Below are 24,687 nucleotides of genomic sequence, written 5' to 3'. Positions count from 1 at the left end.
TATCAAATCCAATAAGAGGCAATGCATTAATCATAATTTGTTTTCTTTAAATATCATCTTAACCAATGTCATTACTCATTAGACTTTGGTTATTATTTTTTCAATGTTTAAAACATATTTAAAACCTCAAAATATATTAGTTCATGATTAAATGAACAAAACTTAAATGAAGTTAATTATGTGAGTTTTGTAAATTTATCTTGGAAATCAAAACTTATAAATTAATAAAAATCAATAAAAAATTAATAATTTTTTTAATTAATAAAAATTAATAATATGTAAAAATAATTATTAAAAATATCATTTATAATCAAAATCTTATAAGTATAAAGTATTTATTCAAAAGAAAAAATTCTCATAAAGTTTTAATAAAAATATTTATTTAGAATATCAAAACTTATTATTGTTTTTTAAAAATTTAACAAAATATTTTAATTAATTAATTTAAAATTTTTTAATAAAAAACTACGCAACTTTATCTACAAAATTTAATCTAAATCTTGTCATGGTCAGACACGGTAGGGGCAGAAAGCATTGAATGAATAGCGGCCACATGCAATAAATATAGCAAGAACACGATAAGGATAACTGGGACAACTCACCGCAAAAGATGATTCAATTCTTTAATACTAAGCAAATACTAGTTGTAGGCCAGTTGCTCATTCATACACTATAATTATGTGCATGACATGCACCCTAGAAAGTGGCAGGAAACTCATCTCGTCAGCATTTGCTTGAGACCCTGGCCCTACTCTCCCCACTCCCACCAAATCCAAATCTATATACAATTAACAAGCGGTAACAACCAGCATCAATTGTGAAATGTTAGTAGTAAATTTTTTTATTAGTTTAAGTAATCACAGTGGATGATGATAATTACTGTGTGTTTCCTCTCATGATTCCACCTAATCCCCTTATCAATCTTTACTTCTTTTTCTTTAACTGGAAACCGTTTGATGTTGATCAACTGTCTCAGAAAAGTTTGACGGTGACGCACTCTCTCTCTCTTCTCTTCTCTTCTCTTCTCTCTCTGGAGCCAATGAAGAAAGCACAAGAAAAGAGAAATAATAGTTTTTTTTTCTGTGTAGATTGAATTCATTTTTGTCTGGTTTTTTTGACCCATTTTATTCTTTGTTTATTCTTCAATCAACTCAAAAATTGACTTGCCATTCCACAGCCAAAGAAAAGACCGTCTTTTTTTTTTTTCATCAAACAAAGAGCACCCAAAGTTTGTGTCTTTCCAAAAAGGAATTACACCCATCGGTAAATAGCCGATCAAATTTGATTAGTTTTATTTCATCTTCTATGGAATTGGATAGCATTGATTGCATGACATCTTCAGATGTGATTGATGATGATGAGATCCATCATCATAATCATCATCACCATCATCAGTTGCCTTCGTTGTCGAAACCCCATGGCAACAATGGCAACAACAACGGTACTACTTTGTCATCAGTGGTTCACCCAGGCACCACCAGTGTCCATGAACTCCTTGAATGCCCTGTTTGTACCAATTCTATGTACCCTCCTATCCATCAGGTCAGTCTTTAATCCAATTTCTCTGATGGTTTTTTTTTTTTCTTTTGAGGTAAATTGCTTTCTTTTGGGTGTTTGAATAGTTTAAATTTCTTTCTTTTTCTTGGTTTTTTTCTGTCACTTTGTGGCTTTGAGTGATTTATTGAGGTTTAATCTCGTGTTGAATCTGTGTTTTTTTAGGGTTAGAATTAGGACAACAGATTGGAAAAACTTGTTGGCAGGGATGCTATTTTAGGGTGACTTTGTTTAATTGATTCTTTGATATGGGGTTGTGTTAGAGAGGGTGAACTTGAAGGACATTTAATGGATTAGAGGATGGCATGGGTCTAAAGTTGCATCTTTTGGGAATTTGATTTTTGGAATTTCTGTAGTTCGGTTTTGCTGTGTTTACTTAGAAGTACACTACACTGTTTTCTTTTTGTTTTGGGGGATTAAGAGTTAAGACTAAGGCAGATATTCTTCGTTGGTTTTCTTATCCGCCCCTTCTGTAAGTTGCTTACTGCTTCAGTTTTAATTGATTAAAGAAGTTAACATTAGAATCCTTTCCATATAATGATGAAATTTTTAACAGCTTTTCCATGAGTAGGATAGAAAAGGAACAAATAGAAGAGGGTGATGAACTGATCATATTGTAAATGTGAGCGATCAAGACTGTAGTTTTTTGTTTCCTCTCCTGCCCCCTACTCATGAGGATGTCTTTTATTATATTTGGCAAAGGTTTCCTAAGCTGATTGAGCTTTTCAGATCAGGTGCAGGGAATTGTGGATTATTAGCAGAGGTGGCATGCGTATCTGTCTGTTCTGGGAAGGGTATTAGAAAAGTGTGTTTTTAAGTTTGATTTTCATTTTCTCTCATTCTGGAGAGGCTAAGAAGCGCATAGTGAAAAGGAAGCTAAAGACCTTTTAGAATACTATCTGGTCAGGCATATGTAAGAATCCATGTCTATTCCCATGGGAGTTTACTAGGATATTTTGGGAGTCAAGAAAATCAGAGATGGATGTTTTTTAAGTTTCATAATTTCACAGAAAAAAAAACATAGCATAGTGCCTTCATCTACATAATAAGAAATGCTGATAAAGATTGTGTTTATAGCTATAGTAACTGAAGAGTGCCTTAGGGTCTGTTGTTTCTGTTCATCCTTCTCACAATAATGTATTTCCTATGATAAAATACTTGAATTGAGGTGGAGTATCATCTTGAAGTTAAGTGAATTCCGTGCATTTTTCTTTTTTTATTCTTTTTCCTTCTTAGGGGTGCCAGCACATATCATTAGCCCGCACAGGATCAGGTGGTTGGTTAAATAGGCTGCTGAGCAAAATCAATGATGCTTAAAACAGCCTTTTTTCCTTTGTTCTTTCACTTGGGGGTTGGGGGGTGGGGTGCAGGAACTTTGGCATATGTAATTATTTGTTTAGACGTTGTACATCTGCATGTTTTTATGTTGTCTCTGTTGTGTGCTAGTATAACCATATTTGCATGTTTTGCTATGAAAGTTGTCCCAAAATTGTGCCGGTTTCTCAAATTTCACACTTCAAACGCTAGATTCTGTTTTCTAAACCATTGACTTTTGTGCAATAGAGTTTATCAATTTCTTTGAATGCTAGTACCACTGGACTGGATTTCTCATTGTCCTAAGCAGAGAAGATCTAGCTGTCCAAATAATTTGGTACTTATGATAGGTGTTTAATGATTTGTTGTTCCACAGTGCCACAATGGGCATACCCTCTGTTCAACCTGTAAAACAAGGGTACACAATCGGTGCCCCACTTGTAGACAGGAGCTTGGTGATATTAGGTGTCTAGCACTTGAAAAGGTAGCTGAATCACTTGAACTGCCTTGCAAATATACATCGCTTGGATGCCCAGAAATCTTTCCATACTACAGTAAACTCAAACATGAGGCCCTATGTAACTTCAGGCCATACAATTGCCCATATGCTGGATCAGAATGTGCTGTTGTTGGTGATATTCCATTTCTTGTTGCTCATCTAAGGGATGACCACAAGGTGGACATGCACTCTGGATGCACATTTAACCATCGTTATGTGAAGTCTAATCCTCGGGAAGTGGAAAATGCCACGTGGATGCTAACTGTAAGTACACTCATTCTTAAGCATCTTTGTTCTGATTAAGAATTGAACTATATTGGATAAGAATAAACGAGATATGCATCTTGTTGGTAATTTATTTCATTTTTATACATGGAACATGGTCTTGACAATTATGTGACAAGGAGTTCACCTGTATACTCTGTACTTGAAAAGTTACCAGTTTTTCCACATGGTAGCCATACCCTTCACACAAATGCCAGAAGTTCAACTAATATCCATGATGAATAACCAATAATGTACAATTCTAACGATTACGTTATGTAATGTTTGTAATTCCCAAATTATAAAATCGCCCGTTATACTGTTGGTATTTTTTTTTTTTTTGGGAGCAAGTGCCTCAACTCGTTAATATTTTTTGAAACTCAAAAGGGAGATTACAATGACAGGATGCTTAGTCTATCCAAAAAATAAATCTTCATTCTTGTTCTTGCTCTCTCTGCCTCCACTGAACCAGTCTGTTGCTTTAATTTTCTTAATAAAATGTATTAGAAATATAGATATGTGACAATGTAAACCTTGCTAAACCGCTTTGATGTAGATAATGAATAATATGCTGTTGACATATGTTCATTGCCTGTTATTCGAATTTCCAGTCCTGAAGTCAGACAGTATATTACAATCTTCTTAAAATTTCCTAAATACTAAATGGTTTGTATCTTTCGTAATCTCTGTTTAGGTATTCCACTGTTTTGGCCAGTACTTCTGTCTCCATTTTGAAGCCTTCCAGCTTGGGATGGCCCCTGTTTATATGGCATTCCTTCGATTCATGGGCGATGAGATTGAAGCTCGCAACTACAGTTATAGCCTAGAAGTCGGTGGGAATGGCAGGAAACTCATTTGGGAAGGCACCCCAAGAAGCATAAGAGATAGCCATCGAAAGGTTAGGGATAGCCATGATGGCCTTATTATACAGCGTAACATGGCGCTTTTCTTCTCTGGAGGGGATAGGAAAGAGTTGAAGCTGCGAGTAACGGGACGGATATGGAAAGAGCAACAAAACCCAGAAGGTGGTGCCTGCATACCCAACCTTTGTAGTTAAAATGTCCAGTTTGGATCCCTGCTGCACAACCAATTATAATGTTTGCTGCATATTCTTGTAATACTAATAGTAGCCTGCTGTTATTGTTGAAGATTCTGGAATTCTGTATGGATATTGAAGGCTTAATCCTTTTCTCAATTAACAATAAGCTTCCCAGCTCTTTTTATAGCCTCAAAACGAAAGTTCTATATGGTCTGCATAATATTGTAAATATTAGAAATGCAGTCTAAATGAAATCATCTATCAATTCCCCTTGCAAAAACCAATCTTCTCTCGATGAGAAATTTTGGTTTAGTAAACAACTAAAACTATGGATTGTGTTGAGTGACGTCACACTCTCAGATTAGAAAGTTAGGCATTCTTACGCAACTTATCCATTAGAGGCACTGAGATCTTGGCTTCCATCTTGCAATTTCTGCTGCATCCTTGCTTTCCCTGACAACTAAGCTGCTGATATGTCAGTTCAACTGTCCGTGGCCTATAGGGTAACCGAAAGCCTTCCTCTTTGTTTCTTTATCTGCAATGGGTCAGCAATGAGCTGATGACCATTAACTTGATTTATAGAGTAAAATTCAATTATACTACCAGCCGATCTACGCATCTTCATATCTTTTCAATGCCACATGTAATCCAAGTTACGTAGCTCGAATACGCTTTCAGCAAATAAAAGAAACAATTTTATTCCAAAATTATGGAATCAGCACACATGATTGAGAGAGTAAGATAAACTAATACTTTTTATGAACTAATAGTGACTACAACTTAAAACCTAGTACTTAAATTCATTCTAGGGTGAAAAACCTAATAATGAACCAAAAAAAAAAAACAGTGAAATAAAAAGAAACCCATGTCTTCAATTCAAATCTCAAAAGACCAATAAAAAATATCTCAACAAATTAATTGAAATGAACGTTAATCAAGGCCTCAAATTAAAAAGCTTTGGTTAAGTGCCATAAAAAATAGAGAATCACAAGAAAAGGTTGAGAAGAATAAAGCATTGTGCCTTCATAACCAGTCTGCCGGGCCATTTGAGGTCCCATCATCTAGCAATGCATGCACAAGTACGAGTTACACAACTATCAACTATGAATCAGCAACTACATAACTATCAACTATGAACCAGCATTCTCTACAGATGTTCAGCACTTCTATCATAGGAGTGACCCATCAACCTCATCAAGACGGCGATCCATGATTTGAGATAGTGTTTCGAGAAATGCAGCTTCACTTGTGCCAGGCAGCACAGAATCCTGAGCCTCTTGGACAATTTTCTCAATGACAGATTCCTCCTTCAAGTTCTCTCTGCACATTATACTTCCAATGGCAAAGGGAGTGAGTCCCCTCTCCGCACCCTTCTTGAGAAGCATGGTGGAGATGCGAAGAGTGCGTGCACATTTAGGTGGCATATCCCATCCAAGGAATTTCAGAAGGGCAATATCTTCTTCGGCATCCAGGGATTTTATATAGTCAATTGTCTCAGAAGAGTAAGATTGGTGAGCTTGAGGCCAATACAGCCAGTCAAATGTGCAATCTTCAAACTATAGAAACAAAACATATAAATAGTGATTAGGCAAATGCAGGCGGGAAAATAAAATTGGAAAGACCCTAAAACAGAAAGAATATGACATTTTCAAGGTTGTGAAAGAAAAACGACAAGTGTAATGACAGACTCATAAACACTGCATGAGATAAGGTTTAAAAAAAAAAAAAAAAAACCCAGAAAATGTAGGGACAGAATCAGGCTGGCAGCACCACTCAGCTTGCCAGACAGTTTAAAATTAACCGGATCAGTGAATCTTGAGAATTTTTGCAATGTATTAGAGTATCTTGATTCAATAAGACTTAAAACAAGTTCAATAGCCTTCTAATCAGGAATCTATATACGATTTGAGTTCAATTCAGAGTTGAATTCAAACAAACCTCAGTATGATATTTAACATATATAACCTAGTGGATGAACCTAGAATAAAAAATAAAAAGAAAAAAGGTCGGGGTAAAGTACGAAAAAAATAAAACCAAAAATGAAACATGCATGAAATTGCAGGAAATTAAGACATCAGTAGAGAAAAACTTACGCTTTCAGGCAAGCAATAGCCATGATCGATCGGAATCAGCAATGTCTGCCCATCTTCATCTTTGCTCAATAAAATATTTCCAGCATGCCTATCTGCATTAGCCAATCTTATATCCAACACACAGATTTTATGTACTTGCTCGACTGGGAAAGACCCAGGACCCATATCCTCACAACTTCCACTGTTTTCCACAAACATCTGCAATGACCCAATCTTGACTGTTGCTAAATCATCAGGATTGTTAAACCCACTATGCAAACACTTGATCATAGCAGTAGGAGGGACACCAGCAAAACCCTTCTCATGACCATATATAGTGCGTTGCTCATTATTAGGATGATCCAAAATATAAGCCGCAACTTCCCTGAATGCTCCTTCTCCAACTCTTGTACCCTTCTTCAAACCTTCCCCATCAGGTGACACCGGTAGTTTTCGAGGGTTGTTAACAGCTAAAGGCTCCTCATCAATTGGCTTAAAAACAGCAACAAATTTTTGGCCTGATGAATCCTGCATGAAATAGGCTCCTCCAGTGCCCTCCATGGACCTGATTGGAATTTTCCTGCTATCTAATCCATCGAATGCGGAATTAATCATATCTACAATCACTGAAGGTAATTCAACCTCGGGATTAACAATAACTGGTTCCAATGAGAAATCTCTATCAGGAGGCTTTCTTGGTTCTACATCCCTATCAACTTCATATCCTCTACTATAATTCTCTTCACCACCAACATCATATTGTTTTCTACTGTTCTTCTCACCAACATCATAATATCGCTCTTCTTTCAATTCTGGTGCCACAATAGTCAACTCAAAATTCTTCGCAACAGGCTTAGACCTAACTTTGGCAGATTTTCGGACCAATAAATGCAATACAGCATCATTGTGCTTACATATGTCATCAATAAGCCTCTGATCCTCTAATCGCTCCCCATCACAAACGACTTCTTGCTCATCAAGATTGGTAAACCCTTTCTCCCTCTTTGCAATCTGCTGTTTCACATAACCAACATCGCGTCCCCGTTCAACATGAAATGTAAATTCTTTCCCAGACGTGGTCTTAACATTAATGACCTGAAGATCAGAAAGCCTAAGTATCAATTGCAGAACATTCCCATCATTGACTCCGTAGTCACGAATAAGGGAATTGCTCCGAGCCAGCTCACGGCCCCCACAAACCAACTTCTGATTCTTCACAACAAACCCTTTACAGATTTGAATGCGTAGCTTCACGGATTTAATAGAATCTGATTCCAGAACCTTCATTGGAATCATCAATCCGGAAAGGTCCAAATATATCCAAATTGATTCGTTTTCGCAAAGACCCAATTCAGGATTCATGTGAACAGGTGGAACCATATGTTCATTTCGAACCGGAATAACAGCAAGACCAGCCGACGACATTTCTAACAGTGAAATTTAGAAGAACCAAGAGATTCCAACACTCTAAAAATGAATGCTAAAATTTAAACTAAACTGTACAAATTCGCAACAGTTTCCCCATGTTCTTACAATCTAACAGTTCTACAGAACAGAGAAAAGAAAAATCCCAATCGAGGCCTAGGGAAAAAAACCCCTAAACCAGGGAAATCGAAACCCTAGGTATCAGAAACGATATATTAAAGAATCTCACAGCTCAATCATCTTGATTTGTAAGATTATGGTTTAGAGATTGGATGTACGGAAATTATTAACAAAATAAAAAAGGAGAAAAATTAAATTACGAAAGAGTGAGGATCCTTACCAGAAGAAGAACCGAAGAGAGGGGAGACAAGAAATTGAAGCTTAAGTCAAAAGTCAAATTTGGGAAGCTATTGTTTTTTTTTAACTGATGCTTACGCAGAAAATAGTTTAGCTGAAGAGAAAAGGATTGGAGAAGCGACGGTCGCGTGGAGCCATCATCCTTTTATAGGTAACGCGTAAACTTGTGCTAGCTTTGCCCAATTTTTGTATACGTGTGAATTGTACGAAACTTTTGCAACAAGGGAAAACGATTTTAGGTATTTCCTATATTTAGGATCTAAATTTTCCTAAAAGAGTAAAATTCTTGGAGTAGTTTCCAAGTCTCCCTATCTATTAATTTTGTACTCATCTCTCCTGATATTATCCCTTCCGATAACTCTTAACTTTAATGATTTGTTTTAAAGTACACATTTTCTCCAATATAAAACAAATTAAATGCTAAAGATTTATGCATGGCCCAAAAGACTTTTATATAGACGGTGATATATTTTCATTTGATTGGTGAATTTTTTTTTTATTTAAAAATAAATATAAATAATAAAAATATAATTCAAATGAAATCATAAATATTTCAATAAAAATAATTACTATTATAATATTTATATTCTGTAGTAACTTTATAATATTTTTTCTATTACTAATATTTACCTCTTAAAATTTGTTCCTCAATTATTCTAAAATAATGTTATATTATTCTACAAATGAAATAGAGATTTTTTTATTATTATTGTTTTCTTGCCGTCACATCTCAAGTTTTGAAGTGGAACACAAGCTGGTCAAAATCAAACACAGGGACGTTAAAAACAATATAGTAATAATACAATCAAATTCCAAGGACAGCGGTGCGTATTGGTTACGTCTGTTCCGATTCCATTGGAATATTCGGTTTGGATAATAATATTTTTTGGAGGTTGGAATTTCTCATTTGAATAGGATACTTTAAACGGCAGGCGTTGTTGATACGAAATTTCCAAGTTTTCCAGAGGGTCGGTGATGACGACTGAGATGGCCGATCAACTATCTTTTTAATAATTTTTTATTAAAAAAAAATCAAATTCAGCAGATAAGACTTGATCGCTTGAAGAATTAAATATTTTTATATAAAAATATGATAATAATTACTTTGTGAAAACTCCATTTTTTAACTTTCGAGTGAAGGGAAATTACGAATCATTTGATAAGTAAATAAAATAAGAAAATAAAAATATAATACTAGTTCTTTCAAAATATTTATATGTATATATTAGTACTGTTAGGAGAACTCTTTAATTTAATCCTTCCTATTAGATTAGTATTTTTTTTTCTAAACATTTAAAACAACATAAGAAAAAATATTTAAATTCTTCACGATCTATCTTGTCATATAATTTCCAATCACATATTTCAAATTAAAATAGTAAAAAAAACCAATGAATGGGAGCTGAAAAGGGTGTGTATTCACCCATTGATCAAATATGTTAGCTTATTGAGTCTACAAGAGACATGTTATGACAGATTTCATATATAGTACAGAAAAAGCCAGTTTTAAAGAAGAAATTAGGGGCTAGGTTTTCAATTGAGGCAGATTCTGCTGTCAGATGCGGAAGGATTCCTCGTTGAACATGCCGCTGCATAAACTTATTCGTATCCTAGACGCCAACATTTTTCCCCCAGTTCTCACCAATCTGGAACTTTTCTTCTTTGAATAGTCGCCGAGAGGTGAAACCATGACGAAAATAAGTTGTATTTGCATTCAGGTATGCTAGCTGCTTGCAGTGTTCTGCTTCACTGTTCAGCACAAAGCTAGGAAATGCTCGAGAAATGTCCGTAAAAAGGTGCAAAGACATGAAAGCGTTACCAATTCAAAGTCACTCATTGCAAACTATTTAACAAACATGTAATTCAGGTGACAAATGTTGATCGTTAATTTGTAGTCTATACAGCATTTCATCCTACATAATCAAACAAACGGTTCATCAAACTCAGAGGTGGCAACTGGGAAATCAAATGGTTGCAATTGAGCTTCAAAGGAGCTCTAGACCAGACCCTAACTGGAAATAATATTTTGCAATGAAAATTAATCGATCTGTGAATTTAAGTTTCATGAATACACTTTGCTGCTACTACTTTATTTTCTCTTTACTTTTGTCGTTTTCTATTTTCAATTTCTTTTACCTTTCAGGGCAAGTGCGGGTAGGAGGTGGTAGTAGATTTTTCAGTTTTGCTACAAATTTTTTTATAATCTAAAAGCTGAAATTATGAATATGATGTGAGAATCGTCGAGAATTTAGTTCAACAGATGTGGCTAACTTTCACAAATATTAGGCAAATCAGCCATTAACAAAATTAGTTGAATGGTACGGAAATGAGAAAAAATGTACGAAAAGAAATGCTTAAGAAAATACGAGACAAAGATTTTGGGATATTCAGCTGACATAAACTGATAAACAGAATGACAGTTGTTGTCTTGAATCTTCGGAAATTTTTATTGTTTCTCTTTTGGTTGACCTCTGCACAGATGTACATGATTCGGACAGGATCTAACGAGAGATTGATCAAGGAGGTATTTGGAGGATACCGGGATTAATGGTTGTCATCAGCAAACGTGGTGGATGTGTGGGCCGTTGGATCATATGCCCACCACGTGGCGCATTGCTATCGGTTCTTTCGAAGCCTTTCACACATACTAAACCTTAAATGAGATGGCACTTCTAGCACATGCTGGAATGGCTGGTGGCCGTGTCCTAGAAGATAATTAGGTAGCCTCGAGATAACACTGTCCCAGAAGATATACAAGCTACCACAATGCCAAGCATAGCTCCAGCAAGGACCTGTGATGGAGTGAGCCAAGAAGTTCCTTGAGTTTTCTTTGACTGATAGGATGCCCTGCAGCCCTTGAAATAGGTCCACAACGATCATACCAAGAACCTACAACCAGGAATACAAAATTATTCCATGATTCCTACACAAGTTAGCAATCACAGAATTAAATGACAGTTCTCAAGGCAAGCTAGCTGCCAGAATGTTCACATATTGCATATAATTATTTGAGGAGGAAATAAAATTCAAGTTAAGGTCATGTTTGAACCCAGGTCAAAAAACGCATGAAATTTAGGCAGATATAAGTAGACATTAGGCAATAGGGAAACTGCAGCTATAGACCTGTGAAAAACATGCTTACCCTGAGTTTCAATATTTCTGTGTGATAGAAAAAATGCAAAGACATTCATATTACATATGATAGCACTGATATGTAGCAGACAGATACTGCCAATTAACCATTATAAGTTGAAGCATGATATCAGCTATAATATTTATTTCCCTGATTCAGATTCAATTACCAGCTGCAAAAAGGTTATTAAAATGTTAAATGTGTCTTTCAAAATTAGCCACATCACTTGTCCTGTGATTTACCTAAATGAGAATAAAACTTCATTATTTGATATAAATTCATTAACACAAAGGAAAGCAACACTGCAAGTCAAAATCTGTTCATAACTTGAAATAATTTCAAGCACCGTTTACTGTGATAACATCTTTGCTTCTCCAATATTAAAAGAATCCATTCCCACATTTCCACTTCAAAGCCCAAAACAACGGTATACTAAATCAAATCAAGCTCCAGTCACCATGGGGAAAACTATAGTAGGAAATTCACTTATAAAAGCATAGGATGTAACCCATAATACCATATCTAAGACCCTCAACCAGATTTTGAAAATGGAAACTTAATGTTATTTCTAACACTATATTATGGTGTTACATATTCCAGGGAGGATATCATCGGCTAGTCATTCACCCACAATTTAGGCATACTTTAGTGTTCAAACTTTGGCAATAACCATGTATAATCAAACATCTAATCCAATTATCGCCACATTTAACAGAACTAATGACTTGTCCGGATAATGCTTGAAAAAAAAAAAAAAAGGTTAGCACTCTTACACGACCCTTCACGACCATTTGCAGATAAATAAGTGAAGCCGAATTGGTCGTGTAATAGTGTTTTTTTTCAATAAGGCGACGATTGGGTTAGTTATTGGGGCCTTGGAGGGAGATAAAAACAACGGTGACGTGGATACTTTACAACGGTTTACTTCTGGTTGGGCCAGTTGTTGGGCCTACGATTAGATTTAGGTTTTATTCAACATCCAAGCCTAATTTTGGACAAATTTCACCGTAATTTATCCAATTTATGCTCAAATCTAATTTGGATCATTAAATTTTAATTTGTTACATTTAGGTCGTTGAATTTATTAAATATATTAAAATTAGTCACTCTAATATAATTCATTTAAATTTTGATAAAAAATGATAAAACTGTCATATCTTAATCACATCATCTTACTAAACCACATAATTTTATGTCATTAAACTTTCATTTAATTTTCAAATAAAATACTGAATTTTAATTTATCATCACAATATCATTAAAAATTGTTAAATATATCAAATTTGATTATTCTAATAAATATTATCCAAAATAAAAAATTTAGATAAAATCTAAATATTAAATTCAACCAAATAATATCCAAATTTTTTATGTCAAAAATGCTCCATACCTCATAAAAATAAAAATAAAAAATTAAGTAAACCGGGATAAGATAGACCTTTAATAAATATTTATTTTTTAAAAAATATTATTATTTTTATTTAAATTAAAGAATATAAATATTTAAATAAAAATAAAAAAATTAATTAAAGCGTTATTTATTATAATCGAAGCATAAGCAAAAATATAATCAAAGAGCCAAATTGGGCTTCCACATTGAATCAGACCGCCCAATAACTAGCCCAGCCAGTAGTTGACCGTTATAAAGAATCCGCGTCACGTTCGTTTTTCTCTCCATTCAAAGGCTCCAACCGTCTCTTCCGACTTTTTCCCGGTTCCTTAGCCAACCCAAAGTTCCCACTTGAAGAAAAATGCAGCCTCCCTCCTCCTTCTTCTTTCCTTTCAATTTTCTAATCAAAACAAGGCAAAGCACATTTTTCTTTGAAAAAGTGCTACCTTCCTAGTCCGCTCACTCGCCTCGACCTAAACTCGGCTCCCCCATTTTTTTGACTCCTTCATCACAACATGGAGAACCTGATATCATTGGTGAACAAGATACAGAGAGCGTGTACGGCGCTTGGCGATCACGGCGAAGAAAGCGCTTTGCCTACCCTTTGGGATTCCTTGCCTGCCATCGCCGTTGTCGGTGGCCAAGTATGATCCCCTTCGTTAAAACTACGAATTATACTTTTCATTTTTCTGATGATTTGCGTGTTCCTCTCTTGATCTTTTCTTTTTGTTTGATTTTAAATTATTCTGCCGAATTTTAATATTTATTTTATTTTGTTTATTTCTGCGTTGATCCGTCTCCTTTACAGTTTGATTCTAAGGTGATTTTGACTAAAAATTTTGTTTTTCTTTTCCTCAAATGCGACGATCATTTCTTGGTTGTGCTTTTCCTATTTTGAAGTTTGAAATTTGAATTTATTCAAATTAGCCCCTTAAATATGGTTAATTAATTAATTAAACATTCACATTCTTTTTATAGAATAAGGTTTTGATATAATAATTTCAGAAATTTAATGGTTGTAGAGTTCTGGTAAGTCATCTGTGCTAGAGAGTATTGTTGGAAAAGATTTCTTGCCTCGTGGCGCAGGTAATTTTTGCTGTTAATTTTTCTTGTTATTTCTTCACCATTGTAAAAGCCTGGATATGATGCAAAATTCTTGTTTGCAGGGATTGTTACAAGGCGGCCTCTCGTCTTGCAACTTCATAAGATAGATGAAGGAAAAGAATATGCAGAGTTTATGCATCTCCCGAGAAAGAAATTCACTGATTTCGGTATGCGCTCGTTGGAGTAGAGTTTTTCTTAGTGCTAATTAACTTATCTATATTATCTTCTTCCCGTTTGTTAATCTAATAGTCATGATCAATTAACTTTAGTGCTGTGTTCTTGAATTAATTTTTGCAGCTTCTTTTAGTTGTTTATATCTTTGTTTAATCTTGAAGGCTAGCTTATATATGAATATGATACATTTTTGCAGCTGCTGTTAGGAAGGAGATTTCTGATGAGACAGATAGAGAAACTGGCCATACCAAACAAATCTCTAGTGTTCCAATTCATCTCAGTATCTTCTCTCCTAATGGTGAGATAGAGTGTTAGTCAAGTTGTTTAATCCCTTTTCATGAATAGGCGTTATCTAAAATAAACCAATAATTAATTTGTACCCAAAATGAACCTCCCAATTATTTTCATCTCAGATAACAGAAATTAGAGGATTTCAGATTAGACATTTAATGGTTTCAATTCATCTTGCCAACTTTTTTGCAATATCAACATGAGCTGAATTTGCTTTTGAGATTAACAAGTAATCCTACTGCCCATCATTCAGTGGTTATTATTAGTTTATTGGTAGATTGGATCTGTGCTATTTCTTTAAATTGGCTTGAATTATTACATCCAATTTTATGAACTTCAATTCTTTCGTAAGAGCTGCTAAATGTATTTCTTATCTCTTGTTTTTATTTGTTTGTTTATTTTGCTTCAATTCCTTTGCAGTGGTGAACTTGACATTGGTTGACCTCCCTGGACTTACAAAAGTAGCTATTGGTGAGTGTTTCAACCTTTTGCAAGTTTTTTTTATGTTGAAATAATCATGTCACAATGTCGATTAATTTAGCTAAAAAGTTGTGGTAATTGACTTGTCATGTAGAGGGACAATCTGAAAGCATTGTGCAAGACATTGAAAATATGGTTCGGGCATTTATTGAAAAGGTAAATAGAGGCAGAACTTGAGAGGTTCTTGCTTATTCTTGGTACACTAAACTAGCATAATTGAAAACAGTGTTAACTATTGTTCATCTAATAAATGTGCAATTATGTAAATATTTATGAAGTGATAAGCATGATGGTATGAAGTAATTTTCCAGGGTCTAGTAAATGCCTAAAATATTCTTTGTTTCTTACATTTTTATCATATGTAAAAGGGTATGCTTTTTGAAAAAAAAATTATTGTGCTATACCTGTCTCTTATTGCAGCCCAACTGTATCATACTGGCAATTTCTCCTGCCAATCAAGATCTTGCTACTTCTGATGCAATAAAGATCTCGCGCGAGGTTGACCCTAAAGGTATGATTTTGGCCAAATTCTTTCATGTATTGGACAATAGACATTATTTTTATTCAGAAAGTTGGTAGTAGAAAGAAATCTACTTGCTGTAATAGAAATAGGTGAAAGAAGGGAGGTAAAACAAAATAAAATAGGCTTAAGTATTTTAAAAGTTGATATAAGATTCAATAATGAAGAGTATGGGAAATGGAAAATAAAATCGTCTTGTTGATGGAGGGCTTTTGAAGGGCATGCTAGAGTGGTATCTCTACAAGTTACTGTATGTTAACACTAGTTGTTTGAATTGCTTTTCCCTGTGCAATATGCGGATACTAATGTGACAGGATCTTTCCCTACAACACGAGGATTGCTGGATGCACCTCGTTTGTACCAATTATTGCGTCTGGCAGTGCAATTATTTTATGGTTTTAATTCATGCACCCCTTGTAGCACAGATGGGATCCTCCTGTAAAATATCTATGAGTATTGTGATCGAATGGTTCATGTGTGCCCCATAGGTTACGGTGCACTGAGCATGGGATTTTCGCTGTAATTAAGTTTATAACAAGAAAAATTATTCTTAAAGAATCAAGTCTCCTCCAAAATTGCATTACCTCTTTGAATTTGATTAACAGCCACTCTTGAACTGGTTGACAGAAGTTGTATGAGGTAAAGATGGAATGAAATTTGGCTGGAAAACAATTCCAATTAAAGAAATGAAGTCCATTTCCTTTGTTGGAGCATCGGTTTCCTTTGCCTTCGCCTTGCCTCATGCCTTTGCTGACCTGCTCAACTGAGTATTTTCAACTGGTGCTTCTGTGGTATAATAAGCATCTATAGCAGAAACTTGAATTTTGCAGCTATTATCCTGCATAAAAACATCTTGTAGAAAGGATCCTGCTTAAAGACGATATAAAAATGTGTATGGAATGGTGATGTAACTGACCAAAGGGAGAATAGCAATGGTTATGGCAGCATTGTTGGGTTTCATTTTAATGGTCTTGATACTTTTCACTATGATTCGGGTGTCAATTGCCTTCTGGAATGAGAAATGGATAGTTATTGATTTAAACTATCCATCATTTTCAGCATTGGAACTTCTTTTCCTATTTGCCGAGATGATTATTTTCCTAGTTTTCCATTTTACTTATATTGAATTTCATCTTGGTTGGTTGTCAAAAATCAGGAGAGAGGACATTTGGGGTTTTAACTAAGATTGATCTGATGGACAAGGGTACCAATGCAGTTGATGTAAGTTTTTACTTCAAATTGTTGACATAACTGATATTATATGATATAATGTTAGGAGCAGCTATATGATAATATATTTGTCTTTTATAATATATACAAATCAAGTTAAACTTTTTTTCTTTTAAAGCCTTTCCGTTCCTAGACAAGAATATTCTTAGAAAGTTGTATTTGAACTTGTTATTTATTTCAATATCTTTGTGCATTTTGTTACCAATAATCATGTATTCAGTTTCTTGCAATGACTATTTTTGCTTCTTATATTTCGGGATTTAGATTCTGGAAGGAAAAGCATATAAGCTACAGTTTCCATGGATTGGTGTTGTTAATCGCTCTCAAGCTGACATTAACAAGAGTGTTGATATGATTGCTGCTCGGCGTAGAGAGAGAGAATATTTTCAAAATAGCCCGGAGTATAGTCACCTTGCTAGCAGGATGGGTTCTGAGCACTTGGGAAAGATGCTTTCTAAGGTATACGAATACTATTTTCTTGAAATCTATGTAAATAGATTTATATTATGTGTTTCGATCCATTTTGAGGCATACAGAGATTTTTATGTAGATGGATATACACATATTTTCTTAAAAGTTAATTATCTGGTAGTTTCCTGCATACGCATCTATTCTTTGATGTTAATTTTAATAGTTAAATTCATTCAAACATCTAAAACAGAAAAAAAATTAAACTAACATTTAATTTGTCTACTGATAAATTTTTTTTTTGGGATTCCTTAAGTGATAATTTGCATTTCAAGTTATTAATGTTATTCTTAATACTGAAATTGGCTGATTTTGCAGCACTTGGAAAGTGTGATAAAGTCTCGAATCCCTGGTCTTCAGTCTCTTGTTAGCAAGACTATTATTGATCTGGAGGCGGAATTGAGCCGTCTTGGGAAGCCTATTGCTGCTGATGCTGGAGTAAGCGTTAAACCTATTCTATCCCTTTCATGTTTTGCCTCTTTTCAAATTTTCTCAGCTTAATTTATTTTGGACGACCTTTTTATGGAAGTTGTATTACTATTACCGATTTGTCAGTCTTTGATAGGTAGGGTGGAGGGACTTTTCTTTCCCTCTGTCTTTTGGTATTTGGAGAACGCTGTTGACAGGTTTAGCCACTGACTATTTTCTTTCTTTGTGCAGGGGAAGTTATATACAATCATGGAAATCTGTCGAGCTTTTGACCAAAACTTCAAAGAACATCTTGACGGCGTGTATGTTTTTATGTACTAGTGTGTTTTATCAATTTGTTAATCTCTTGCCAATTTCCAATTTAATGTGCTTTTGGTTACATCAATGTTTACAGACGCCCTGGAGGTGATAAAATATATTCCGTATTTGATAGCCAACTTCCTGCTGCTTTGAAGAGGTTGCAATTTGATAAACATCTTTCAATGGAAAATGTACGCAAGTTAATTACTGAAGCTGATGGATACCAACCACATCTTATAGCCCCTGAGCAAGGATATCGCCGTCTTATTGATTCTTGTTTAGTATCTATCAAAAGTCCTGCTGAAGCAGCTGTTGATGCGGTACTAAATTCATTTCTATATCAATCATCTTTCTGAACTTTTTGTGGCATGTGGTTTGGTTGATACATTTCATGATTCAATTTCAGGTTCATTCTATACTTAAGGATCTTGTTCACAAGGCTATGAGTGAGACAACGGCAAGTTCCTGGCCATGCTAACTTTATGATTTTTATCATACTTTATATTTTTTTATTTTACATTCTATGTTAGAGTCAAGCATCTCTTCTTTTCTTGTTCAGACCTCAAATATAATTGCTCACCATCTTTGCTCTGTTGTGATGATTACTTGTTCAATGCCATATCAACTCCCCCTTCCCCCTTCCCTTTTTCCATCTTAAATTCTTAATTTATTTTTTATTGTATATAGGAACTAAAACAGTATCCCACTCTGAGAGTGGAAGTAGGGAATGCTGCTATTGAATCATTGGAAAGACTGAGGGAAGAAAGCAAGAAGGCAACTCTACAGCTAGTTGATATGGAATGTGGTTATCTGACGGTTGAATTCTTCCGGAAGCTTCCTCAAGATATTGAGAAGGGTGGAAATCCTACACATTCACTCTTTGATAGATATAATGATTCCTATCTTCGACGAGTCGGTAAGTACTAAAAGGCTCGGACAGTTTTACTATTGGAAAAGAAGCTTTGGCTCAGTTGGTTTATGCAATGTTTTGGAGTTCTAATTTCTAAATTTTTGAAGTTTCTATTTTTCATGGTTTTTTCATCAATTGTTTGCTCAGAGAAGACTCTCCCCCTTTTCTCGTTTCCTAAAGGAAAGCAGAAGAGATGTTAGTTACTGTGTTAATTTATGATATATCCTACAGATAACTAGACTACTAAAAGGCTAGCTAGGGCCTAGGGACACATTTCATCTCTGTGACTCTGTCCCATTCTAACTATGATCCGTTCCTGTTTCTTAATGTTTTTGATTGGCAAAAACAGGTAGTACTGTCCTGTCATATGTCAACATGACTTGTGCAAGTTTGAGAAACTCTATTCCGAAGTCCGTTGTCTACTGTCAAGTTCGTGAGGCGAAACGTAGCTTGCTTGACTACTTCTTCACTGAATTGGGTAAGAAAGAGGTAAGCATTCCCACGGCCAAGTCTCCCCTCCCTGTTGCAAATTGCAACAAAATGGAAAATGGAAAAAGCAGACAGCGGATGAACTCTGCTAATAACCTGTCCATTCGCTATATTTGCAGTCGAAGCAATTGGCTAAGTTGCTGGATGAGGATCCAGCAGTTATGCAGCGTCGTACCAACCTTGCAAAGCGACTGGAATTGTACAGGAGCGCACAAGAAGAGATCGATGCTGTTGCCTGGTCGAAGTAGTGGAGAATTAACTATTTTAACCTTGTTCCGTTTCTTGGTAGTTGAATTGAGATTTATCCATAGGATGATTCTTTTATTCATTGGAAGAGGAGGGTGGAGAGTTAATTTGCCACGGCTATCTTGGTTAGGACATTTTGATATTATATATCAACCAGCTTTTATTCTAGTTCCTTTACGGCTACATTTTATTTCATATATATATATATATATATATATTCCCATTTAATATCAAATTCTCCTATATACATATTTCCGTTGGTCACTATATACATATTTGCGTTCACACAAAATTCTGGCATAATTTGACGCAACTCAACTTGAAGGTGTTTGATCTGATCCTCTGCTTGCGAATTGTGATCATCCTAAATGAAGGTGCTTAGTTCACTGACACCTTTCTGAGTGCCGAATCAGGGTAGATAACCAGTGGCTCTAATTCACAGCACCATCTTAAAAAATAAGATCATTTTTGACACTGGCAGACCTTTTGATCAATGAGAAGTTCTACTCTGTCCTGTTTGGTTCCTTCATGAAGGAAAGGAAGCACTCTGATTAATCATGGTTAGCTTTGAATGTTCAGCAGAAAAGAAAAACAGAGTTTTTCAGCAAGAAAGAAAATAGTGGAGGTGCGGGGAATCGAACCCCGTGCCTCTCGCATGCGAAGCGAGCGCTCTACCATATGAGCTACACCCCCTTTGATGAAGTAACGCCATCAATAAACCTAAAATGTGTACTTGTTGTTTTTCACCGACAGACTCCCCCTGTGAATGCAAAAAAAAAAAATTAATTAATGTATCCATAAGTTACACACCAACACACTGGAGCTACTCCCCCATAATTCCATTTATTTTTTTCATGATCCTTACCAAGCAGCAAACCAAAAGAATTTCGTTTGGAAGAAGGCTTTGAGAGGTAAAATGGAATCTAGAAACGGTTTCAGATGGAGAAAGCAAGCTCCCAAACCGACTGAAACAAGAAGATCAGGAAACGGAGAAGAAGAAAAGGGAGAGAATATTAAGAATGGCCAAAGAACAGCAGAAGAAGAGCCGTTGAAGAGCCGTTGAGCCCGCCATCTCGTCTGTATCACGAACCAAACTTCAACGTGTATGTTATAACCATCATGGGGTGCAAGACTAGAATTTACCCAGATGTTGTCAAAGCCAACTTGGGCCATACTTTGCTTAAACACCCTCGTTTCTCTAGTTTGCAGGTACAAAAAGAACACTACTCAACTTTTATATTAAACTTTCTCTCCTTTATTTTTTATTTTTTATTTTTTGGGTACTGAAAGCAGCATCTCCTAGCCAATTGAAGTATACTTAAACTTGTAGAGAAACTATGTCTATATATTTAGTAGGCTATTTGCATACATCTTAAATACTACTACTAATAATAATTAATTATAGGATTATTTCTTGAAAAATTTTTAAGTAGTTGATTTCATTTAAATTTGATTTTTTATTTCCTTTTGCTTTTCTAATTTTCATTTTTAATACACCAATATACATAGAAATGTTAGGTGGTGGACGAGAAAAAAAAGGGAGAAATGAAATGGGTTCGAACGGAAGTGGATTTGGAAAGGCATGTTATTGTCCCAGAACATGGACCTCACCAGCCAAGTTCCTTGAAGATTACATCTACAACCTGAGCCAAACCAACATTGACAAATCACAACCTCTCTGGGACCTTCATCTGCTTAACTTAAGAACCTCAGAATTCGAGGCAGTTGATGTTTTCAGGATCCATCACTCCCTTGGTGATGGCACTTCTCTGATGTCTCTTCTACTTGCTTGCACTCGTCAAATGAATGATCCTCTGGCTTTGCATACCATTCCAATCAGGAAGAACCAAGAGAAGAAGAAGAATGATCATAGAGGATGTTGGAGAATTATGTTCTTGTTTTGGAATACTGTGGTTGATGTTTTCATGTTTCTTGCTACGGCATTGTTCTTGAAAGATATTGAGAATCCTCTCAAGGGTCCGCCAGGAAGTGAGTTGACTCCTCGGCGAATTGTTTACAGGACAGTTAGCTTGGATGACATCAAGTTGTGAAATTTGCAATGAACACTGTAAGTCCATGCGTTGCATACTTGCATTAATTAGGAAGAAAATCCCATAAGCAAGCTGCTCTCTGATGATCATGAGTTATTTCAGAAAATAAAATCTTTCAAACTCAATTTTCAGAGTTCAGACCATAAATAGTGTTGCTTTCGGGATCACACAGGCTGGTTTGTCCCGCTATATCAAGAGAATATGTGGTGAGATTTTTTTTTTTAACTTATGGGTGAAACAAGAAAGATTGTCTTATTCATTTTTTCACTTGCTAGGGAACAAGAAAGATGGGGGGGGGAGCGATAGAGAAGGATAATCTTCCAAAGAATATTCGCCTTCGATCAACTCTTCTCGTCAACATAAGACCATATATCTCCAGGAATCCAGGTTAATAGTTCTCTTTCAAACTAATTTAGCAGTTATATAATTTCACCAAATGTCAAGCTTATTATGGTTTACAGGTTTAATTAGGCATCCTGGGTGTTATATTTGCCCAAGTCTCGAAACTTATTCACGTTTAATGCCTGCCAGGCTTTAGCAGATATAAGAGGGAAGGATGGTGAAGCAAAGTGGGGTAACTGGATTGGTTATGTTCTCCTCTCCTTCACCATTGCAATACGAGATGATCCATTAGATTATGTTCGTGATGCTAAGGCCATAATTGACAGAAAGAAACGCTCCCTTGAAGCTGTATCCACTTTCTCTATTGCTGATTTAGCGCTCAAGCTTTTTGGCATCAAGGTTTAATTTGAATATTCCAATTGACTACTTTCTGCTAAAATGAAAAGAATTCCTCTATTATAATTAGTTTGTTTTTCCACTGGTAATAACAGGTGGCAAGTGCTCTGTCCCAGAAAGTAGTATCTCGCACAACAATGTGCTTTTCGAATCTGGTTGGACCTCTGGAGGAAATTCATCCCATAGCTTTCCTTGCTCCAAGTTCTTATGGTCAACCTTATGTTAGTGTTCATTTGAGAAAAACTACTATGTTTGTCCTGTTAATGTTGGGTTGATCGATCAGCTGGTGACTAAAAATTGCAGGCATTAATGATCAACTTCTTTACATCAACAAGATGAGAATTGTACTATCGGTGGATGAAGGAACTATACCCAACCCTCACCAGATATGTGATGACTTCGTGGAAAAACTCCAGCTCATCAAGGATGCAGTACTGACTACGGGTCTTGCCTAGATAGAAAAGAGAAACATCATACCTGAACCTCAAAGTCTACTTCATGAGATACTCATCTTCACCATCGACCAATAATTCATGAACCTCAAGCATTAATTAGAGATTAAATAATGGTGAAAGAGGACTTTCGTCAAGTCATTACCATCTTATAGTTTATTTAATTATTTCTCATTGTTGCATATTAATGGAATTAAGTAATTTTCTAAATGCAGTAGGATCTATTATTGTCAAAATTTTGTGGTAATCCCATAATTTCGTTCAATCGTCCGTGCATGACACATCTTCCTTTCAAGTCTCTCCCTCTCTTTCCCTGATCTCATACGAGGAAAATAACCAAAATCTGGCAGACAACAATGGGACTCCCAAACACCGAAACCCAGATTTTCACACTCTTCATCTTCGTCTTCTTCTTTCAACTATTCCCCATTGTTCTCACTTTCCCAATTTTGCCCAACTTGAATCCACTCCGGCAACCAAACTTTCAACAACCTCAGCCGGAGACCCCCCTGCCGCGGCCCCCCCAGTCGCCTCAATCAGAACATCAACAATTCCTCACTGCCCACAACGAGGCCCGGGCCCAGGAGGGTGAGCCCCTTTTTGTCTGGAATGAAACCTTGGCCTCCTACGCTCGCGCGTGGGCCAACAAGCGGAGCGAGGACTGCCTTATGATCCACTCCTTCGGGCACTACGGCGAGAACATCTTCTGGGGCGGCAGAGACCACTGGAGTCCCCTGGATGTCGTCAAGTTATGGGTGCAGGAACACAGGTTTTACGATCGGAAGACCAATGCTTGCCTCCCAGGGAAACTCTGCGGCCACTATACACAGGTTGTATGGAGGGATACGGTCAGACTAGGATGTGCCCGAACCAAATGTTCAAACGGTGGCGTCTTTGTTATATGCTCCTACGATCCTCCTGGAAATTACGTTAATGAAAACCCATTTCAGCCGAATAACAACAACTAACAATCACAGTAGACCATCTCCGGCAAACCAATCTTCTCTCTAGCTTAATTAATTGTTTATTTTATATTTTATATTCTATTTATAGTATATTGTTCGTTTAACAAACGTGGAATAATCTTTTTTTTTGTCTTTTAATTGGGTAACTTTTGGCTATTTGTGAATTTTGATGGTTGATTTCATTTAGTTTTTGCATGAAATCAATGAAGTCCAAATGTCAGTGTTGTCAATGAGAAGTAACATTTGTTGTCTGTTTAAATTTCCACCGTTAGTTTGCTATTGGCTTTGTAGTATCTGTTATAACCTGAAAAACAGAAATTGGAAAACGCAAAAACGTTTAAATTGTTTTATCTCTTCAAAGCATGCATACTGGGCATCTGGATTTGAAGGGATTTTTTTCCGAAAACAATGTTAGTCAGTATCAATTTAAAGCAAAAACGCAAAGCTCAAGCCTTGAGCCTCTCAGGTTCTCAGAAACTTAGTACAGATGATGAGATATTGCAATCTAACTTCTTTTAACATGGTCAGTTGATACCCAGAAGATAACCGCGCGTGGATAAATTTTATATTTTGTTTTTTTTTTATTTATCGATTTTTTATTATAAAATTTATTTAATTAAAAAAATAAATAAAGATAATAAGTGAATATCTTGATCTTATTTTTTATAAAATTTACCTAATATAACAAATAAAAACCAACAGCCAAAAATTAGAAAAAATTGAAAAAAAAAGGACTTGGGTTGACTTTTTTTAAAAAATTTATTCACTGTTTTTTTTTGTAAAATTTATTTAA

At 35.6% G+C, this 24,687-nt stretch overlaps 4 protein-coding genes, 1 non-coding gene and 1 pseudogene across 8 annotated transcripts; 4 read left to right on the top strand and 2 right to left on the bottom strand.

Annotated features, from left to right (window-relative positions):
• The first annotated feature begins 705 nt into the window (after positions 1–705).
• On the top strand, positions 706–4,864 carry LOC111313953 (E3 ubiquitin-protein ligase SINAT3-like). Its single transcript, XM_022914856.2, has 3 exons — positions 706–1,542; positions 3,245–3,631; positions 4,326–4,864. Exons 1-3 carry the CDS (start codon positions 1,306–1,308, stop codon positions 4,686–4,688), a joined length of 987 nt encoding a protein of 328 aa, XP_022770591.1. The 5' UTR covers positions 706–1,305; the 3' UTR covers positions 4,689–4,864.
• A 753-nt stretch (positions 4,865–5,617) lies between these two features.
• LOC111313952 (phosphatidylinositol 4-kinase gamma 4-like) lies at positions 5,618–8,643 on the bottom strand. Of its 2 annotated transcripts, XM_089752421.1 has the most exons (3): positions 8,508–8,643; positions 6,764–8,361; positions 5,618–6,226 (listed from the first exon to the last, which is right to left on the bottom strand). In XM_089752421.1, the coding sequence occupies exons 2-3, from the start codon at positions 8,165–8,167 to the stop codon at positions 5,840–5,842; spliced, it is 1,791 nt and encodes a 596-aa protein (XP_089608547.1). In that variant the 5' UTR covers positions 8,168–8,361; positions 8,508–8,643; the 3' UTR covers positions 5,618–5,839. The 2 variants fall into 2 exon arrangements, with proteins under 2 accessions (XP_089608547.1, XP_022770590.1); XM_022914855.2 differs by having other exon boundaries at positions 6,764–8,643.
• A 4,783-nt stretch (positions 8,644–13,426) lies between these two features.
• LOC111313950 (phragmoplastin DRP1B) lies at positions 13,427–19,860 on the top strand. Of its 2 annotated transcripts, XM_022914853.2 has the most exons (16): positions 13,427–13,691; positions 14,070–14,133; positions 14,214–14,318; positions 14,522–14,623; positions 15,037–15,087; positions 15,191–15,252; positions 15,517–15,607; positions 16,773–16,837; positions 17,111–17,305; positions 17,633–17,752; positions 17,975–18,045; positions 18,138–18,363; positions 18,450–18,500; positions 18,731–18,959; positions 19,303–19,442; positions 19,562–19,860. In XM_022914853.2, exons 1-16 carry the CDS (start codon positions 13,563–13,565, stop codon positions 19,688–19,690), a joined length of 1,830 nt encoding a protein of 609 aa, XP_022770588.2. In that variant the 5' UTR covers positions 13,427–13,562; the 3' UTR covers positions 19,691–19,860. The 2 variants fall into 2 exon arrangements, with proteins under 2 accessions (XP_022770588.2, XP_089608540.1); XM_089752414.1 differs by lacking the exon at positions 14,522–14,623 and having other exon boundaries at positions 13,428–13,691.
• A 448-nt stretch (positions 19,861–20,308) lies between these two features.
• Positions 20,309–20,381, bottom strand: TRNAA-CGC (transfer RNA alanine (anticodon CGC)). Its single transcript has one exon. It is a non-coding gene; the product is annotated as a tRNA-Ala (tRNA).
• Positions 20,382–20,463: 82 nt separating this feature from the next.
• LOC111313335 (medium-chain-alcohol O-fatty-acyltransferase-like) lies at positions 20,464–23,072 on the top strand (annotated as a pseudogene). The gene is made up of 7 exons (XR_016332503.1): positions 20,464–20,897; positions 21,207–21,756; positions 21,879–21,971; positions 22,015–22,126; positions 22,271–22,480; positions 22,573–22,698; positions 22,781–23,072. The product of XR_016332503.1 is annotated as a medium-chain-alcohol O-fatty-acyltransferase-like (transcript).
• An 82-nt stretch (positions 23,073–23,154) lies between these two features.
• Positions 23,155–24,032, top strand: LOC111313334 (pathogenesis-related protein 1A). Its single transcript, XM_022914001.2, has one exon. The coding sequence runs from the start codon at positions 23,286–23,288 to the stop codon at positions 23,895–23,897; it is 612 nt and encodes a 203-aa protein (XP_022769736.2). The 5' UTR covers positions 23,155–23,285; the 3' UTR covers positions 23,898–24,032.
• The last annotated feature ends 655 nt before the right edge of the window (positions 24,033–24,687 follow it).

Source organism: Durio zibethinus, chromosome 23, assembly GCF_047325235.1.
Source record: "Durio zibethinus cultivar Kanyao isolate XHJ-2024 chromosome 23, ASM4732523v1, whole genome shotgun sequence".
NCBI classification, from domain to species: domain Eukaryota; kingdom Viridiplantae; phylum Streptophyta; class Magnoliopsida; order Malvales; family Malvaceae; genus Durio; species Durio zibethinus.
The sequence above is the reverse complement of the archived record's forward strand: the minus strand, read 5'-3'. Positions and strand labels throughout refer to the sequence as shown.

What these genes read in the sequence shown, in the direction of transcription:
- LOC111313950 (XM_022914853.2), top strand. Translation starts at nt 13,563, where the DNA reads ATGGAGAACCTGATATCATTGGTGAACAAGATACAGAGAGCGTGTACG. An exon ending in ACTTACAAAAGTAGCTATTG is followed by an intron (nt 15,088 to 15,190) that starts GTGAGTGTTTCA and finishes CTTGTCATGTAG; the next exon opens with AGGGACAATCTGAAAGCATT. An exon ending in TTCGGGCATTTATTGAAAAG is followed by an intron (nt 15,253 to 15,516) that starts GTAAATAGAGGC and finishes CTCTTATTGCAG; the next exon opens with CCCAACTGTATCATACTGGC.
- LOC111313334 (XM_022914001.2), top strand. Translation starts at nt 23,286, where the DNA reads ATGGGACTCCCAAACACCGAAACCCAGATTTTCACACTCTTCATCTTC.
- LOC111313953 (XM_022914856.2), top strand. Translation starts at nt 1,306, where the DNA reads ATGGAATTGGATAGCATTGATTGCATGACATCTTCAGATGTGATTGAT. An exon ending in TGTACCCTCCTATCCATCAG is followed by an intron (nt 1,543 to 3,244) that starts GTCAGTCTTTAA and finishes GTTGTTCCACAG; the next exon opens with TGCCACAATGGGCATACCCT. An exon ending in ATGCCACGTGGATGCTAACT is followed by an intron (nt 3,632 to 4,325) that starts GTAAGTACACTC and finishes ATCTCTGTTTAG; the next exon opens with GTATTCCACTGTTTTGGCCA.
- LOC111313952 (XM_022914855.2), bottom strand. Translation starts at nt 8,167, where the DNA reads ATGTCGTCGGCTGGTCTTGCTGTTATTCCGGTTCGAAATGAACATATG. An exon ending in GCTATTGCTTGCCTGAAAGC is followed by an intron (nt 6,227 to 6,763) that starts GTAAGTTTTTCT and finishes TTGTTTCTATAG; the next exon opens with TTTGAAGATTGCACATTTGA.